We start from the raw sequence: 18,450 nt of genomic DNA on the forward strand, positions 1-18,450 counted from the left end.
TCACGCTGACTGCAAATATTTTTCTGTCCTCAGAAACAGGGATTCGGTCATTCTGTGACTAGGATAGTTAAGCTACAGTTGCTGGGGTGCCATACCGCGACAGTAAAGAGGACCATTCAGCGAGAGTAAAGAGGGCCATACAGTGAATGTGAAGTGAGGGCCATTCAACAACAGTGAAGAGGGCCATTAATCAAGGACTGGGCCATTCAGCAACAAGGACTTGGCCATTCAGCAACAGTGAAGAGGGCCATTCATCAACAAGGACTGGGCCATTCATCAACTGTGATTTAAGCCATTCATAAACAGTAATATAAGCCATTCATCAAGATTGTCTTAGGCCATTCAACAACAGTGATTTAGGCCACTCAACAGCACCTACTTGGGCCATTCAACAACTGCCTCTGCAACTCAGAACTCTCCCGTCATGGGGACTTGCTCATGTACCCTGCACTAACAGTACTCACACTCACCGCCTACAAGAAAACTCAGGTGTACTCACACACAGCCTAACCAAGATTATCTCACGCGCCGGGGGTTTAAACCACAGCCAAGTCTCTGACACTGGATTATCTGACTGAACAAAGAGCTTGTGGATTATCCCGCTCGGGCACTGGATTTTTCTCAACTCTAAGCGGATTAGGATTAGCGTGCGCTGTAAAATGGCCCAAAACGAAGGCACGTACATTCTCGGCAACAGCCACGTAAGTAAAAAAAGAATTTTTTATCTACTAAGTTAAAATTTAGCTGCATATTTATGTAATACAATATAGGATTACTGGTATTATAGAATCGATTTCAAAATTCACTTCCAATGATTATTTTTATACTAATTTTTATTACAAGTCCTTTTAAGTATTTAATAATTATATTATTAAAGATGCGTTGGAGGAAAATTGTTAAAAAAAGGTAAAGATAATTGTTTTTAAACTGTCTGATTTAAAACGCAAGTTGTCTAATAATCTCTCTATTCAATATAATTCTGTTTAGAACAGGCTTCTTGATGCATAACACGTCTAAGTTAAATTCAGTGCACATGTTTTTTATATGACGTCATTAGTCAATTACCACTCCGCACCCTTACACACATACACACACACATTCCTCGAGTTTTAGGTTAAAACATAAACACTGTGATTCGTTCTCAGTTTGGCAGAAGTTGATAAACGGGAATGTGGTAGTGACCCACGTTTAGCGTCGTCCCCCCCCCTACCCCCACCCCACAAGGTAATGAGTCCCCAAACTACTTTTAGCGTCCTCCATCCGCCCCTACTCCTACCCACCCCACAAGGTAATGAAGAGAGTAATCTACATTTAATAAGAGTCCGCTACCCCCCCCCCCCCCCCCCTACACCCACCCATCCCCGAGGAAATAAGAACCAACATCCGCCCCTAACCCCCACTCACGCAATAAGGCAATGACCCACTACTTGACCCCGCCCCCTTTTCCACATTGTTTGTTTACATTCCATTGAAAGGTCACCTCAAGCCATTACCGTTCAAGATGGCTTCACAAACAGCTCACAACACGCACGCGTGTTTAAATTAATCAGTGTGTTGTCTCGACGAGCGCTTCACGGCCGTTTGTTTCAAAACATGCCGAGGTCCCATCGATTACAGGCGCTAGTTAGTTAGGCTGGGGCTATTATAATTAATATGCACATGCGTAGCGACCCTTCCCGGCTCCCGGGGACAAACTTTTCGATTTGCACCCCCCCCCCCTCAAGATTTCGATTTTCACCCCCCCCCCCTCGAGATTTCGATTTGCACCCCCCTCAAACTTTCAATTTGCACCCCCCTCAACCTTTCAATTTATTTTTCCAACCCATTTTGGCGCCCCCTAAGGTCGGCGCCCGGGGACATATGTCCCCCCCCCCCCCTCGCTACGCTACTGTTAATATGTATTGCATAAAGAACCGCCTTTGTTATTCATTGTATGTTTTTGCCGCATCTCTACCCTGATCCAAACCACAACCCTTGGTTTAAACGTTATCCAATCTCTATTTTAAACCACTTATCTTAACCCAAACCCCTTATCCTAACCCAACACTCTTGTCATGATCCAGATCCCTTTCTGAACCAAACTCCTTACCCTAACCCAAAAACCATTATTCTAAGTTAAAAACCCTTATCCTAACCCAAAAACCCTTATCCTAACCCAAAAACCCTTATCCTAACTTATAAACCCTTATTTTAACCCAAAAGCTTTATCCTATCCTAAAATTTCTTATCCTAACCAAAAAAACCCTTATACTAACCTTTAAACCCTTACCTAAAAACTCTTATCCTAACATAAAAACTAGTATCCTAGCTCAAAACCTTTATCCTAACTGTAACCCCTATCCTAACCCCTTGTCCTACCTCAAACAGCTTACCCTAACCTAAACCCTCATCCTAACTATACAATAATGGCGTTTATAGTAGTAGCGAATATTATCCGTGGTTGTGAGTTTTAAAAATAATTAATCTCTACGTAAGGATAAGCTTTAGATTGACGTTTCTTTATCGATTATCTAACTTGAAACAGTGGTAAATAGGTGATCAATACTCAGCCAATAAACCTGTTGTACGTCTAATGTTTTTTATAACGTCTTTATAAAAACTTGCGGTAACATTTATAGCATGTTAATTCAGGGCGGTTTTGTTTAGTAGCGCCTGGCTCTAGGTTAAAATTTAGAAATATGACAGGGTTATAGAAACAGGTGAACTCTACGGGCAGTCAGGTTGGAGAGACTAGCAGATACAGATGAGGAAAGTTGGAGAGACTAGCCTGGATACACCTGGGGACAGTTGGAGAGACTAGCCTGGATACACCTGGGACAGTTGGATAGACTAGCCTGGATACACATGGAGACAGTTGGAGAGACAAGCCTGGATACACCTGGGGACAGTTGGAGAGACTAGTCTGGATACACCTGGGGACAGTTGGAGAGACTAGCCTGGATACACATGGAGACAGTTGGAGAGACAAGCCTGGATACACCTGGGGACAGTTGGATAGACTAGCCTGGATACACCTGGGGACAGTTGGAGAGACTAGCCTGGATACACATGGGGACAGTTGGAGAGACTAGCCTGGATACACATGGGGACAGTTGGAGAGACTAGCCTGGATACACATGGAGACAGTTGGATAGACTAGCCTGGATACACCTGGGGACAGTTGGAGAGACTAGTCTGGATACACCTGGGGGCAGTTGTAGAGACTAGCTTGGATACACATTGGGACAGTTGGAGAGACTAGTCTGGATACACCTGGGACAGTTGGAGAGACTAGTCTGGATACACCTGGGGACAGTTGGAGAGACTAGTCTGGATACACCTGGGACAGTTGGAGAGACTAGTCTGGATACACCTGGGGACAATTGGAGAGAATAGCCTGGATACACCTGGGGACAGTTGGAGAGACTAGTCTGGATACACCTGGGGACAGTTGGAGAGACTAGCCTGGATACACCTGGGGACAGTTGGAGAGACTAGTCTGGATACACCTGGGGACAGTTGGAGAGACTAGTCTGGATACACCTGGGGACAGTTGGAGAGAATAGCCTGGATACACCTGGGGACAGTTGGAGAGACTAGCCTGGATACACCTGGGGACAGTTGGAGAGACTAGCCTGGATACACCTGGGGACAGTTGGAGAGACTAGTCTGGATACACCTGGGGACAGTTGGAGAGACTAGCCTGGATACACATGGGGACAGACAGTTGGAGAGAATAGTCTGGATATACATGGGGACAGTTGGAGAGACTAGCCTGGATACACCTGGGGACAGTTGGAGAGACTAGCCCAGGACAGAGATGCCTCGAAAGCTCTTGGCAGCGGCATATGTCCTAGTAAGCAGAGCCACACAAACTAACCCAACCCACAAGAAAAAGAAAGTTTGAAAGAAACTTTTGTATTCCAATCTTCGCAGTAAAATTACATTTATTCGTGGCTTGCTTTTAACGAAATGAAAACACAATTAGCAGAAAACATAATTAAGGTAATTACCCGATCGATCGCTTCAAGAGGAGAATAAAGAGAGAGAGAGGGGGGGGGTAATTCTGAATTATTTGTAGCTGCGAGAAAACGCTCTCATTAAAATAAATACATCAATGACTGTAATAATAAAAAAAAATATGAGCGCGCTCGAATAAATTAACTCTCGCGTGTCTATCCAATACTGCACCATGTGTTGTAAGTAATGGCGACAGTAACAGAGCAATACAAGAAGGTATACGACAAAAAATAACCACATAAAACCATATCCAATCTTGACATGTTCATCGCTGGTGTAGCGAGAGGGCCAATAAATTTTTATTGGTTGATTATACATTCCCAGGCTTACTGCCTGTGTCCCCTTCTCTCTATCCCCCCTCCCCCCCCCCCCACGACAGTCGAATCGATATTGGTCCCGGGGTGAGTCAGGAAGCTGTGTTTGAGCCACTCGCGAGGGTTTGAGTGACGGGCGGATCCAGCCACCCATAAGGCCCCAGGTGACGGGTCTATCGAAAACTCCCAGAATGCCACGAGTGACCGCAGAAAAAAAAAAAGACCTCTCGAAGTGTCTTGATGAGCGAATTCAACATTCAATTATGTTGAGATATATAATCCCAGTTTCCCATTGAGGATTGAAGGGTAATTTAAATAAGTGAAATGTGACACACGGAGTAAATTAATCCTTCTACTGCATTATTTAACGTCAATCTAATTACCTACCTCAATACTCATATGTAAAAACATATAACCTAATATAAATATAATGCCCTTTATTAAAGTGAATCTGACAACCCTAATTTCCCAATTTCAAGATAATTTAAAACTTTCCGAAAACTCGTGTTGGGAAAATATAACCTCTCAGATGTTACATTCATGTTTAGTATATCTAACCTCACATAATGCCCCTTTTTGCTACATATCTTAACTCCCATTATGCTTCAGTGTGATGTATATCTAATCTCCCACAATGCCCCATTTTGATATTTATCTTAAATCCCATAATACTTAACTTTTTTGTATATATAACCTCCCATAATTTCTCCTTTTGCTATACATCTTAACTCCCATAATGCCTCCTTTTATTGCCCATCTTAACTTCAGTGTTGTCACTGAATTATTGTTACCCCCATAATCAGTGTTTCTTCCAGACTTTTTTCTCCGGGGCGGGGGGGGGGGGGGGGGGCACTTGATATTTTCGTGGGGGTGGGGGGCGGTCAACATTTTCCGGGGGGGGGGGGGTGGAATCTAGTAAAAGTATATGTTTACTATATAAATTCAATCTCGTTCGGGATGGGGGGGGGGGGGGGCTCCCCGAAGAGATGCCTGGAACAATTTCTGCCCATAATACCCACGGGCTACTTCCCCGGGTCCACCATCGAATATTGCTTCTCCCCTACCCTACTACTTCTCTCTCTATTACGTTTGTAACCAACTCTGAATTTATTTCGTGAATAACTCAACTGAACTGCTCTCCTCATAATGTGTGTACCTACCCACGTACAAGGGCGCTTGTTACACAATGGTAGTCATATACATAAACCTCCCGTAATTTCAACATTGAACGTTTTAAATACCCTTGTGTACACTCATTGCTAGGCTGCTAACCTGAAAGTCTCGAGTTCCTATCCGGGTCCAATTCAGTAGAATTTTCCGGAGTACACCCTGATAGGTACCCAACACATGTTAGGGAAAGTAAGGGCGACTGGGCATAGTGCGGACCACAACTTTCCTTCATACGCCGAGGTAAAAAAAAACATCAACTCTTTTTCATCTGCCCAATGGATCGCTAGCTCTAAACAGGATTCTTTACTTTTTAGCGCAATTTCCTTACAGGAATTGCGATTATTAACTCGTCATTTCTGGATGGATGTGAGTCCGCAGCTTGCTTTAAGTCGTATCTCCTCCTCAACGAAGCAATATCGAGGACTAGTTCCAAAAGCAAATATGTTAAGCAAGTTCCGAGGATGATTGTGGGCCAAAAAAATTCCCGTAATTCCTTCCTGGATATCCAGGAAAAAGGAAAAAAACCTCGAAAAAATGCAGTTTTTGGCCCATATCTCGGCAACCAGACCACTTAGCGACTTGAAACATTTACCAATCGATTCCTGCCATAATTTAGAACAATATTAACGAAGAAAGTTTTCAAAAATATCCTTTCGTTCGGTCACAAAAAAATTAATTAAGGAAATAGCGCTTAAATTGTCACTAGACTTTTTATTAACTTGTTATGTTCAATCTTGTATCAGACTTGTGGCCTAACATGTAATATGTAGTTACATCGAAGATTAAACAAAGTTAAACTACAAAATATTGCTCTCGGAGAAAGTCTATAGATGAAACATTGAGACAAATATCATCTCGCTTGTATCCTTTCTGTTGTCATTTCTCATGAGACCTCCCCTAGTTTGTGGCGATGGGTGGGCTAGCGGGCTCATAATTATTTCATGTTTGGATGCGGGGGTTAAATCTTTGTGGCGGTGTTAGTGGTGTAAGGGGTAGGGCAAGGTGGGGAGTAGAGTCAGGCCATTGTGGAGTAGAGTCAGGCCAATGTGGAATAGAGTCAGGACAATTATGTGTAGAGTCAGGCCAATGTGGAGTAGAGTCAGGCAAATGTGGAGTAGAGTCAGGCCATTGTGGAGTAGAGTCAGGCCAATGTGGAATAGAGTCAGGACAATTATGTGTAGAGTCAGGCCAATGTGGAGTAGAGTCAGGCCAATGTGGAGTAGAGTCAGGCCAATGTGGAGTAGAGTCAGGCCAATGTGGAGTAGAGTCAGGCCAATGTGGAGTAGAGTCAGGCCAATGTGGAGTAGAGTCAGGCCAATGTGGAGTAGAGTCAGGCCAATGTGGAGTAGAGTCAGGCCAATGTGGAATAGAGTCAGGACAATGTGGAGTAGAGTCAGGCTAATGTGGAGTAGAGTCAGGCATATGTGGAGTAGAGTCAGGCAAATGTGGAGTAGAGTCAGGCCAATGTGGTTTAGAGTCAGGCATATGTAGAGTAGAGTCAGGCAAATGTGGAGTAGAGTCAGGCCAATGTGGTTTAGAGTCAGGCCAATGTGGTTTAGAGTCCGGCTAATTGGCAGTAGAGTCAGGCCAATGTGTATAGGGCGTAGACCTAGATGGAATGGATTAGTGTAAGGAATAGAACTAGATGGATTGGATTAGTGTAAGGAATAGATCGAGACGGAATGGATTCATGTAAGGAAGAGACCTAGATGAAACGGATTAGTGCAAGGAAAATATTAAATTAATGGAATAACTTTGTATACTTTGTTATCACTTTTAAACGTAATATTTATTAAGAAAATCATCTATTTATTGAATATTGTTGAATATATAAAACTGAATAGAAATCAACTGTCCTTTTTTTCCATCTACAATAAAATCGACTGCGGGGATAACATCTGTGTAGAATGTACATACGAATCATGGACAATGCGTTCGCTGGTCTTCTAATTTATACTCTAAACATCATGTTAGTTCTATCCATACCTCCATTGTTCTAGTGTGGGCTGTGTGCTCGAGTGATCATTTTCTTAAAGCTTGTTACATAAATTCATGAGGACCTAGTGAGCTAATGCAAACTTCAGAGAGAAGAGTTTTTTTTGTTTGTTTTTAAGCAGTTCAATTGTTTAATTTTGTTTGAGATTCAGGACAGTCACCACTAGGCTAGAGTTTAGTCTTTTTGTTTTTATTTTGCTTGGGAGTGGGGTTGAAATTTAACACATCTAACCCAGAAAAAAAACTGATGTAAATGTAAATCTTTTACGTTATTCATCTCAGTCACTATAAGCTAGTGAATCTATCAGAACGGGGTAGTACCAGCATGTTTATCTTTAATACCACCATGTTTATCTATAATACCACCATGTTTATCTATAACACCACCACGTTTATCTATAATACCATGTTTATTTATAAAACCACCACGTTTATCTATAATACCACCATGTTTATATATAATACCATCACGTTTATCTATAATACCACCATGTTTATATATAATACCACCACGTTTATCTATAATACCACCATGTTTATATATAATACCACCACGTTTACCTATAATACCACCACGTTTATCTATAATACCACCATGTTTATATATAATACCACCACGTTTATCTATAATACCACCATGTTTATATATAATACCACCACGTTTATCTATAATACCACCATGTTTATATATAATACCACCACGTTTATCTATAATACCACCATGTTTATAATACCACCATGTTTATCTATAATACCACCATGTTTATCTATAATACCACCATGTTTATCTATAATACCACCACGTTTATCTATAATACCACCATGTTTATCTATAATACCACCACGTTTATCTATAATACCACAATGTTTATTTACAATACCACCATGTTTATTTATAATACCACCATGTCTATCTATAATACCACCATGTTTATATATAATACCACCATTTTCATCTATAATACCACCATCTTTATCTATAATACCACCATGTTTATCTATAATACCACCATGTTTATCTTTAGTACCACCATGTTTATCGGTCCACCATTGGTCAGTCTACTTGTCTGTCTGTTCTTGGGATATCTCTTCATGGTTTACATTTTATTTACATACAGTCATTGCTGTAAGCAGCACATCTACTGCAAGCATGAGATACTTCTTAACAACAGATGTCGTTTTTATTACTCTAAGCATGATCCCCTTAGGTAAAATAATAGAATCCCCCTTAACCTACTGTTAGGTTATCTTTAATGTTAACAAAATATCTCTGTCTTACTGTAAGGATAAGGTTTATGTTAACACAATATTTCTTTCTTACTGTAAACATACCTTTAATGTTAACAAAAATACCCTATTCTCCTACTGTAAGCATACCTTTAATGTTAACAAAATGTATTTTTTTACTATAACTATTACACCTTTAGCCTAGAAAATAACCTCTAAAGACCTGAGCTAATTGTCTGTTTAACGCGGCTAAATTGATTCAACATGATGAAGTCACGAGTTCAATAAAACTATGCTAACTAGATCGGAAATGACATGCACACTTATGTAAAGCACGTTTAATTAGCTCTCTTTTGTAACGCATTGTTACAGTAGAGGCATTCGACAGATATCTCACATTGTGTGTGAGGCTACAATAGAGACATTTGACAGATATCCCATTTTTGCCTGTGTGAGACTCTTTCACTTTAGACCAGCTGAAGTGTAGTTTATGTTGAGTGCTTTTCACCCTGACGTGGTCTGCTTGGTAGAAGCACATGGCTGCTAAACTTAAAAGTCCCGAGTTCGAACCCCTGTGTAGATGAGGCTCGATATTCAGAACAGACAATTCTAAAATCCAACAGCTGCAACCGTGTAGTTTGTTCTTGGTTAGACAAAAGCTATGGAAGCAAATCTAGAAGGAAAAGAAGGTTGAAATAGGAGTCAATGGTCTAAATGGCGCTTAAAAAGTTGACACGTAATACTTAATTGTGTTGGAAGGAATTCATTCCAATATTACTTTGAGCTTGATTCGAAATTTTTGGGTTAGCAGCCTAGCGCTCTATCGCGTAGACCACGCCGTTCCACCCCTATGCATAGTGCTAACCACAAAATCCCTTTATATACAGAAACAGATGATCTCTACGTCACATGCCCCTGTTCAAAAAGAGTTTTTTTCTTTTTTTTTTTAAAAATATTATATATATATATATATATATATATATATATATAAATATATATATATATATATATATATATATATATATATATATATATATATATATATATATATATATATATATATATATATATAATATATATATATATATATATATATATATATATATATATATATATATCACATCATTATTTGTTAAAACCGAATATCAACTTGTTCTAATCAGAAAACCAAAATAGCGTTATTACACCTGCTTGTGATAACAATAACATCGATCTATATTAATGTAAGTTGTACCCAACTTAATAGTACCCAGCAAAAAAAAAAAACCTACTTGGTATAAGAACAGAGTCTACTTTAGGTAAACAAACCTACTTTCGTGTCACGATTAACTAGCCTGGCCAGTGTGGTATTATGTTACACAGCATCCATTATGGATGGTAATCTGTTAATAACAGAATCCAGCATCCTCAGCAAGTCTCTATTGGCGTCGTCTGGGTTAGTTCGACCTTGTTTTACGACTGGCTTATTTAAGTTTTAGGCAGCCTTAGGCTAATGACTGGCTTATTTAAGTTCTGGCCAGCTGTGTGCTAATGTTTAGCTTATCGTTTAAATTTTAGCCAGTCTTGCTAATGACTAGCTTATCGTTAAAGTTTAAGTTAGCTTTAGGTTAATGTCTAGCTTATCACGGTTTCGTCTAGGCCTGTGCCTAGCAAAAAATAGCTTAAGTCTTATCCAGTTCCTAGCTTATCACGGTTTAAATCTTAGCTAGCCTAGACTAAAGTCTAGCTTAATGTGGTTTAGTGTAAGCCTGTGCCTATCTTATCATGGCTTTAATCACTAGCATGTACCTAGCTTATCATTGCTTAAGTATCAGTCAGCCTTGCCTAACGACATGGTTATCTTGGCTTAATATTTCGTTTATGATTGCTTGATTCGGAATTGAATGTCTAGCTTATCATTGCTTAAATATTAGCTTTTTAGCTTATTATTACTTAAGTTTTGGGCCAAATGTGTAGCTTATCATGTCTTAAGTCTGGGCCAAATGTGTAGCTTATCATGCCTTAATTCTGGGCCAAATGTGTAGCTTATCATGACTTAATTCTGGGCCAAATGTGTAGCTTATCATGCCTTAATTCTGGGCCAAATGTGTAGCTTATCATGCCTTAAGTCTGGGCCAAATGTGTAGCTTATCATGACTTAATTCTGGGCCAAATGTGTAGCTTATCATGACTTAGTTCTGGGCCAAATGTGTAGCTTATCATGACTTAATTCTGGGCCAAATGTGTAGCTTATCATGCCTTAAGTCTGGGCCAAATGTGTAGCTTATCATGACTTAATTTTCATCCTAATATCTCGCTCAACATTGCTCAAGTCTCATCCATCAACGCACGTTAAACTAATGTCAAATCTCTCTTAAAATCCCCCCTCCTCCTCTACAACACACAAATTATTTTTTAAAACTAATTAACGATTTTCTTCTTTTATGCGTGTTATATCGCCTAATTGCCCCCTCAGTTCTGTACGTGAAGGAAAGGTTTGGAATGTAATCACCACGATGCTCTCTACATCCCTCTCTGTAATTATCAGTTTCCCGATTTCATCCTTTATAATCATTTTTTTTGTGTGTAGCCAACTCAATAATAAACTAATCGCCCGATTCGTCATCAAATTATACTTTGTTTAGCTTTAAATGTATCGTTCCTAGTATCAACTTCCTGATAAGGTTTTGTTTTCTGTCAACGTTGGCCTTTAAGTAGGTGTAGTGTGGTAGAGATGGACGTGCTGTTATGTGGTAGTTTTGTTCTAGCTTTCCTCTGGTAGATTAAGACTTGCTGTCCTGTTGAGGTAGACGTGCTGTCCTGTTGAGGTAGACTTGCTGTCCTGTTGAGATAGACTAGCTGTCCTGTTGAGGTAGACTTGCTGTCCTGTTGAGGTAGACTAGCTGTCCTGTTGAGGTAGACTTGCTGTCCTGTTGAGGTAGACTTGCTGTCCTGTTGAGGTAGACTTGCTGTCCTTTTGAGGTAGACTTGCTGTCCTGTTGAGGTAGACTTGTTGTCCTGTTGAGGTAAAATAGCTGTCCTGGCGAAAATGATAAAATAAAAGGAACATATGAACAGTCAAGTTAAAAGAAATAGTTAACTCATACCTAAAACTATATATATATATATATATATATATATATATATAATTTTATGGCATTTACATATGGGATATATGCTATTCAGGTCAATATCTCCTTTACTACTTGGTGTTAATTAAAACAACTGTACAAATGAAATGGGTTAATTAAAAAAGTACATTTGATTCATACTCAGAATGTAGTAGCTCTGTAATAAATGTAAACATAATCATCATTAAACGCTCTGTATATCACAAGCTGGGGGAGACTGAGTGACCCACATTTTGTACACGTGTGTTGTAAAAAAAAGTAGGACAGTGGGTGAGAGGAGCTACTAGTTTAAATGGCTCGCCACTGGTCGTCTAATACACATATGTGAAACTGGGAAGTATGCACATAATGGACATAACATACAGATATATAATACTGGGAAATATAGTATGTCACATACAAATATTTGAAATATGTAAAATTGGAAAATCTGCAGATATAGAACATACATACACATATGTGAAACTTGGAAATTTAAGGACGTCACATACCCATATGTGAAACTGGGAAATATGCAAAAAAGGACGTCACATACAACTGTGTTAAACTCGAGTTAAGCCTGAAATAACAGGACGTCACATACAACTGTGTTAAACCCGAGTTAAACCTGAAATCACAAAACGTCACATACAACTGTGTTAAACCCGAGTTAAACCTGAAATCACAGGACGTCCCATACAACTGTGTTAAACCCGAGTTAAACATGAAATCACAGGACGTCACATACAACTGTGTTAAACCCGAGTTAAACCTGAAATCACAGGACGTCACATACAACTGTGTTAAACCCGAGTTAAACCTGAAATCACAGGACGTCACATACAACTGTGTTAAACCCGAGTTAAACCTGAAATCACAGGACGTCACATATTCCCAAACCTTCTCACGACGACGTGAGTGACTGGGTGTTCAATTACACATCAGCAGTTAATTAAGGCTAATTACAAGCTAACCTTAACCACTTCTCCTCTACACAAACATTCCTACAACAATTATATACACACGCGCATGTGTCGCTTGTACTATTAAGTGTACGCTAGAATAATGAACTTCTATTGTGTTCTCATGAACTTTTTTGTAAGTTTGTTCACTTGAAATATATCTTGGCAAATACTCATTTTCTAATGCATTAATCTTTGTGTTTATTTGTACACTTAACAATACATTAATGGGACTTCAGAATTGTTATTTACTACGTGTTTTTTAAATGTTGATCTATTGTAATTATTTACGCATTTAGAAATACTTTGCGTCTAAAGTGCTATAGAAATATTGTAATCTAGTAAATATATATATATATATATATATATATATATATATATATATATATATATATATATATATATATATATATATATATATATATATATACATATATACTGTATATTCAGACGATTATTATCAATCTCTTGTCCAAGAGAATTAGAAAGCGGCAAATCCCTGCTCTATTTTTAACAACTACAAAATAAATCTTGTTGAGACTTCAGAATTGTTATTTACTACGTGTTTTTTAAATGTTGATCTATTGTAATTATTTACGCATTTAGAAATACTTTGCGTCTAAAGTGCTATAGAAATATTGTAATCTAGTAAATATATATATATATATATATATATATATATATATATATATATATATATATATATATATATATATATATATATATATATATACATATATACTGTATATTCAGACGATTATTATCAATCTCTTGTCCAAGAGAATTAGAAAGCGGCAAATCCCTGCTCTATTTTTAACAACTACAAAATAAATCTTGTTGAGAAAAAAAACAGCCTTCAAAAATCGATCATTCTTATCTCTATGACGTAAATCCGGGGTTTTGAAAAATCTGTATGAAGTCCCATAAGGCTGTGTTTAACGAAGCTGAAACCAAAAGGTTTTTCATTTGAATTCTCTCCTTTGATGATCATATGCCCTGCGTGATCTGTAGAATTGTGTACAGCTGGTATGGTCACGCTCCATGATCAGTAGAATAGTGTACATGGTCACGCTCCGTGATCCGTAGAATTGTGTACAGCTTGTATGGTCACGCTCCGTGATCCGTAGAATTGTGTACAGCTTGTATGGTCACGCTCCGTGATCCGCGGAATTGTGTACAGCTTGTATGGCCAAGCTCCGTGATCAGAATCTTTGTAGTTTTGCAATGTATATACCATGTATCATATTTTTTTTTTAAATGTTACTTGGTACATATCGTTGCCGTTTTAAAATATTGATCTGCTTTTCTAAATATTAATCTATATGTTCTCGTTATGTAACAGTTATCATTTATTCACATTCCTCAATTTCATCTGTATACTATATTTCGTTATTTACGCGTTACAGTTTTTAGCCGACATTACCACCCACACCTGAAAGTGCTGACCACACCCTACACTTCATATGCCGAGGTCAAGAAACATGAACTCTATTTCATCAAAGCCCAACGGATCGCTATGTGTAAAGGGGATTCTTTACTTTTTACTTTTTACCACCCACCCCCACCCCCACACACCGTACCGTTACATTATGCTAGCTTACCTTTTAAATTGCAAGATGTCAAATCCCTTAAAAAAGAAATTATTCCAACGTACATCTATATATATATATATATATATATATATATATATATATATATATATATATATATATATATATATATATATCTAATATATAAAGCTCAGTTCTGTATGTAATGCATTTGTATGTCGTTGGAAGTGTACGAATTTAAAAGTTAGAAAATTATCGTGCGCATTTGTCTAAATTTATGATCTAAAAAATTACTATTGAAAGTGTTGGGAAATAATTTTCATTTTTCAAATTATAGTAATAATTGTCGGCATGTTCATTAAACACAAGTTTTAAAAAAAATATCATCTTTTACAAAAATTCTAATTATGTCTTTATTTAGTCCTATAACACTTACTTCCCTTTGATAAATTAGGAAAAACACAATTACTTCCCTTTATAAAACATTGCATTTTGTGGAAAAGTATTTACTTTTTAATTACTTTGTTTTGGTGTTGGGAAAAAAAATAATTACATAATTAGCGGGGATTGATCAAGTGCAAATGTTGTAGGTATTTTACGGATAAGCTTGGAGTATTAAAATTGTTCATCAAATTGAAACAGGCGCGTTCGTTTAAGTGAGTGCAAAAGACTATGAATAAGTTGGGGTACTATAGTCGTTCATTAAGCTAAAACAGGTGATTCCGCCCCGGGCGTTTATGTTCGCGTTAGTGTTTTCTTTGTGTTTAGGTGGGTTTGCGTTAGTGGTTGCGTTTTGATTTGGTTCGTTTTTGTTCTTTCTTTTTTCGTTTTTGTTTGTGTTTCTTTGTTTGGGTTTGTATTTGTGTTGTTGGTTGGTTTTGCGTTTGGATTTGGTTTGTTTTCGTTTGCTTTTTCGTTGTTTTTTTTTTTTTGTTGGTATTGGTGTTTGTGGTTGGGTTTGTTGTTAGGTTTTTGTTTTCGTTTGCTTTTTTGTTTGTTTTTTCTTTGTGTTTGTATTGGTGTTTGTGGTTGTGGTTGGGTTTGTTGTTAGGTTTTTGTTTTCGTTTGTATTTGTAATTGTGTTAGCGTTATGTTTGCGTTTTGTTGTTTTTGGTTGGTTGTGGTTTGGGTGGGCAATGCCGGGTTTAGGATGATTACTAAACACACAGGTAATGGTCTTTAACAGAAAGGTTTTTCACAGAAGCCAGAGCAGGGCCTGGCCGGGACGGCTAGTCTAATATATAAAGCTCAATTCTGTAACGCATATGTTTGTCGTTGGCATTTCTACGGATTTAAGTGTTAAATCAATTATCGTGCGCAGTTGTCTAAATTTATGAGTTAAAAAATTACTATTAAAAGTGTTGGGAAATCATTTTCATTTTTCAAATTATAGTAATAATTGTCGGCATGTTCATTAAACACAAGTTTTAAAAAAAATATCATCTTTTACAAAAATTCTAATTATGTTTTTATTTAGTCCTATAGCGCTTACTTCCCTTTGATAAATTAGGAAAAACACAATTACTTCCCTTTATAAAACCATAGCATTAGTTGAAAAGCATTTACTTTTTAATTACTTTGTTTTGGTGTTGGGAAAAAAATAATTACATAATTAGCGGGGATTGATCAAGTGCAAATGTTTTAGGTATTTTACGGATAAGCTTGGAGTATTATAATTGTTCATTAAATTGAAACAGGCGCGTTCGTTTAAGTGAGTGCAAAAACTATGAATAAGTTGGGGTACTATAGTCGTTTATTAAGCTAAAACAGGCGATTCTGCCCCGGGCGTTTATGTTCGCGTTAGTGTTTTCTTTGTATTTAGGTGGGTTTGCGTTAGTGGTTGCGTTTTGATTTGGTTCGTTTTTGTTCTTTCTTTTTTCGTTTTTGTTTGTGTTTTTTTTTTGTTTGGGTTTGTATTTGTGTTTTTGGTTGGTTTTGCGTTTGGATTTGGTTTGTTTTCGTTTGCTTTTTCGTTGTTTTTTTTTTGGTATTGGTGTTTGTGGTTGGGTTTGTTGTTAGGTTTTTGTTTTCGTTTGTTTTTTCTTTGTGTTTGTATTGGTGTTTGTGGTTGTGGTTGGGTTTGTTGTTAGGTTTTTGTTTTCGTTTGTATTTCTAATTGTGTTAGCGTTATGTTTGCGTTTTGTTGTTTTGGTTGGTTGTGGTTTGGGTGGGCAATGCCGGGTTTATGATGATTTCTAAACACACAGGTAATGGTCTTTAACGGAAAGGTTTTTCACAGAAGCCAGAGCAGGGCCTGGCCGGGACGGCTAGTATATATATAAAACCACTCATTTTTGGTAACCCCTTCCCGACATGGTACTTTGTCTCAAATGTCTGACCCCCCCCCCCCCTCATAGATGTGTGTGTGTGGTGTAACTTATCAACGGTCCTTTATATTAAATTCGATGTATCAACTCATTTATTCATTGAAGTCTTATCTTAATACCGTTGATATATCGCCCACATACCTTCTACCAGTACACATTCAGATTTAATGTGCGCCTGTAAATAAAACAATCACATAAAATAGAATTTCTTCCCCCAACCACTGCGTTTTATTTTTTTTAAACATAAAATCTGTTAAAATAAAGAATAGATTTTGTCAGTGAAATCGATTAAGTGATTTCCCAGGGGAGTCCATCCCCTCGCTATCCAGTGCTCGCAACACCCTTTCCTCGGCGGCCATTACACGGTGTAGCTGTACGATTGTACGCATTAGACAATTTCTTCTAACTCGGGGAATTTCCGGCGCCTGTACACCGGTGCCAATTGAAGTCGATCTTTTAGAGAGGAGATTCGGAGATAGGAGGTTGGGGATTCCATTTTAAGCTACGATCAAAGAGAGTGGTGGTACAACCACGTGTATGATTGAAAATATGCATAGCCTATATATATATATATATATATATATATATATATATATATATATATATATATATATATATATATATATATATATATATATATATAATCTCACTTGAAAGTTTTACTCTAAAACCGAGCTAACTAAATGCACTTGGAAAATTTGAACGATTAAAACCCCGGTCGATAATGTGTTTAACAAATGCAATATTCAGATAACAGAGGAAACAAAAAGAGAAATGCTAATATATATTTTTTAAAGCACCACATGCAAATGACATGTAAAACAAACGTAATTTATGTCTCTGCTATTAGGTCTAGACGAGTGGTTCTCAACCTGGTCACGATTTAATTCCAGGGGTTCGGTGAGTCATGGGTTTGGCGGAGGTAACGGCGCACACCTTACTCATTGGATTCACGATCGGATTTTGTCAGTGATGATGATCAAACTTTTAAGAAAAGTTCGGTGAATGCGCATATAAAACTGGTGAGGTTCTGTAACTCTACAAAGGTTGAGAACCGCCGGTCAAGAGCAAACAAACGCAGATCTAAGCGAACGTCTGTGAAGTTCTAAAATCTTTAACCTTAGTAAACGAAGCACACTGTTTCTGCTCAACACTTATCATTGTAACAGGTTTAGTAAAACTTCTATTAAAATACGGGGTCGTAACTAAACGCTCACTTCAGTAGCAATATGAATTCGTCACTTGAACTCCTTAATATCTGCAATAGCTAGCACCAGGTGGGTTGGGGGGGTCTATATTTTACGTGTGTGTGGGCGACAATGAAGACGATACGCAGCCTCTAAGATCATACCTGGGCGTGGTACGTGCAATCTAGAGCCAAGTCTAACTGTGTAGCTCACTGCAGCACACTTCTACATTTTAAAAATAAATTTAAAACGAAGCAAAAAAAAAGGGGGTAGGTCACTCTACTTGGCCCATTCATACAATAAAACGTTTAACTCTTGCTCATATGTCAATCACATCAAACACTTCCTATTAATCTAATTAATATTTACAAATTAAATTGTGTAAATGGCGGGACAAAAAATCTATATATATAATTCTCTTCTTCGAGCCGTTAGAAAACAAGCTGCAAACGCTCTCCCTACCTCCCCACCCCTACATGGTTTTAGTGAGCTGTGTTCACTCTAAATGTTTACAAGCAGAGCCAACGATTTTAAACGTAGGGGGGGGGGGGGAGGAGGGGGGAGGGAAGGAAGGGGGGGGGGTTATGGTCCTTAACGAGCTACTTATAGTGTTTTAAAGAAATATTTTCA

General features: G+C 37.9%; 1 protein-coding gene across 1 annotated transcript in view; it reads left to right on the forward strand.

Annotated features, from left to right (window-relative positions):
- The first annotated feature begins 309 nt into the window (after nt 1-309).
- LOC131939316 (putative sodium-coupled neutral amino acid transporter 11) overlaps nt 310-18,450 on the forward strand; it is a 57,674-nt gene continuing 39,533 nt past the window's right edge. Inside the window, exon 1 of the mRNA XM_059297540.1 lies at nt 310-701. Within this exon, the coding sequence (XP_059153523.1) occupies nt 660-701 (42 nt within the window). The 5' untranslated portion in view covers nt 310-659. The remainder of the gene's footprint in view (nt 702-18,450) is intronic.

The sequence above is a fragment of the Physella acuta genome, unplaced genomic scaffold (assembly GCF_028476545.2).
Source record: "Physella acuta isolate Inbredline_101_S28 unplaced genomic scaffold, ASM2847654v3 ptg000274l, whole genome shotgun sequence".
Taxonomy (NCBI): Eukaryota; Metazoa; Mollusca; class Gastropoda; family Physidae; genus Physella; species Physella acuta.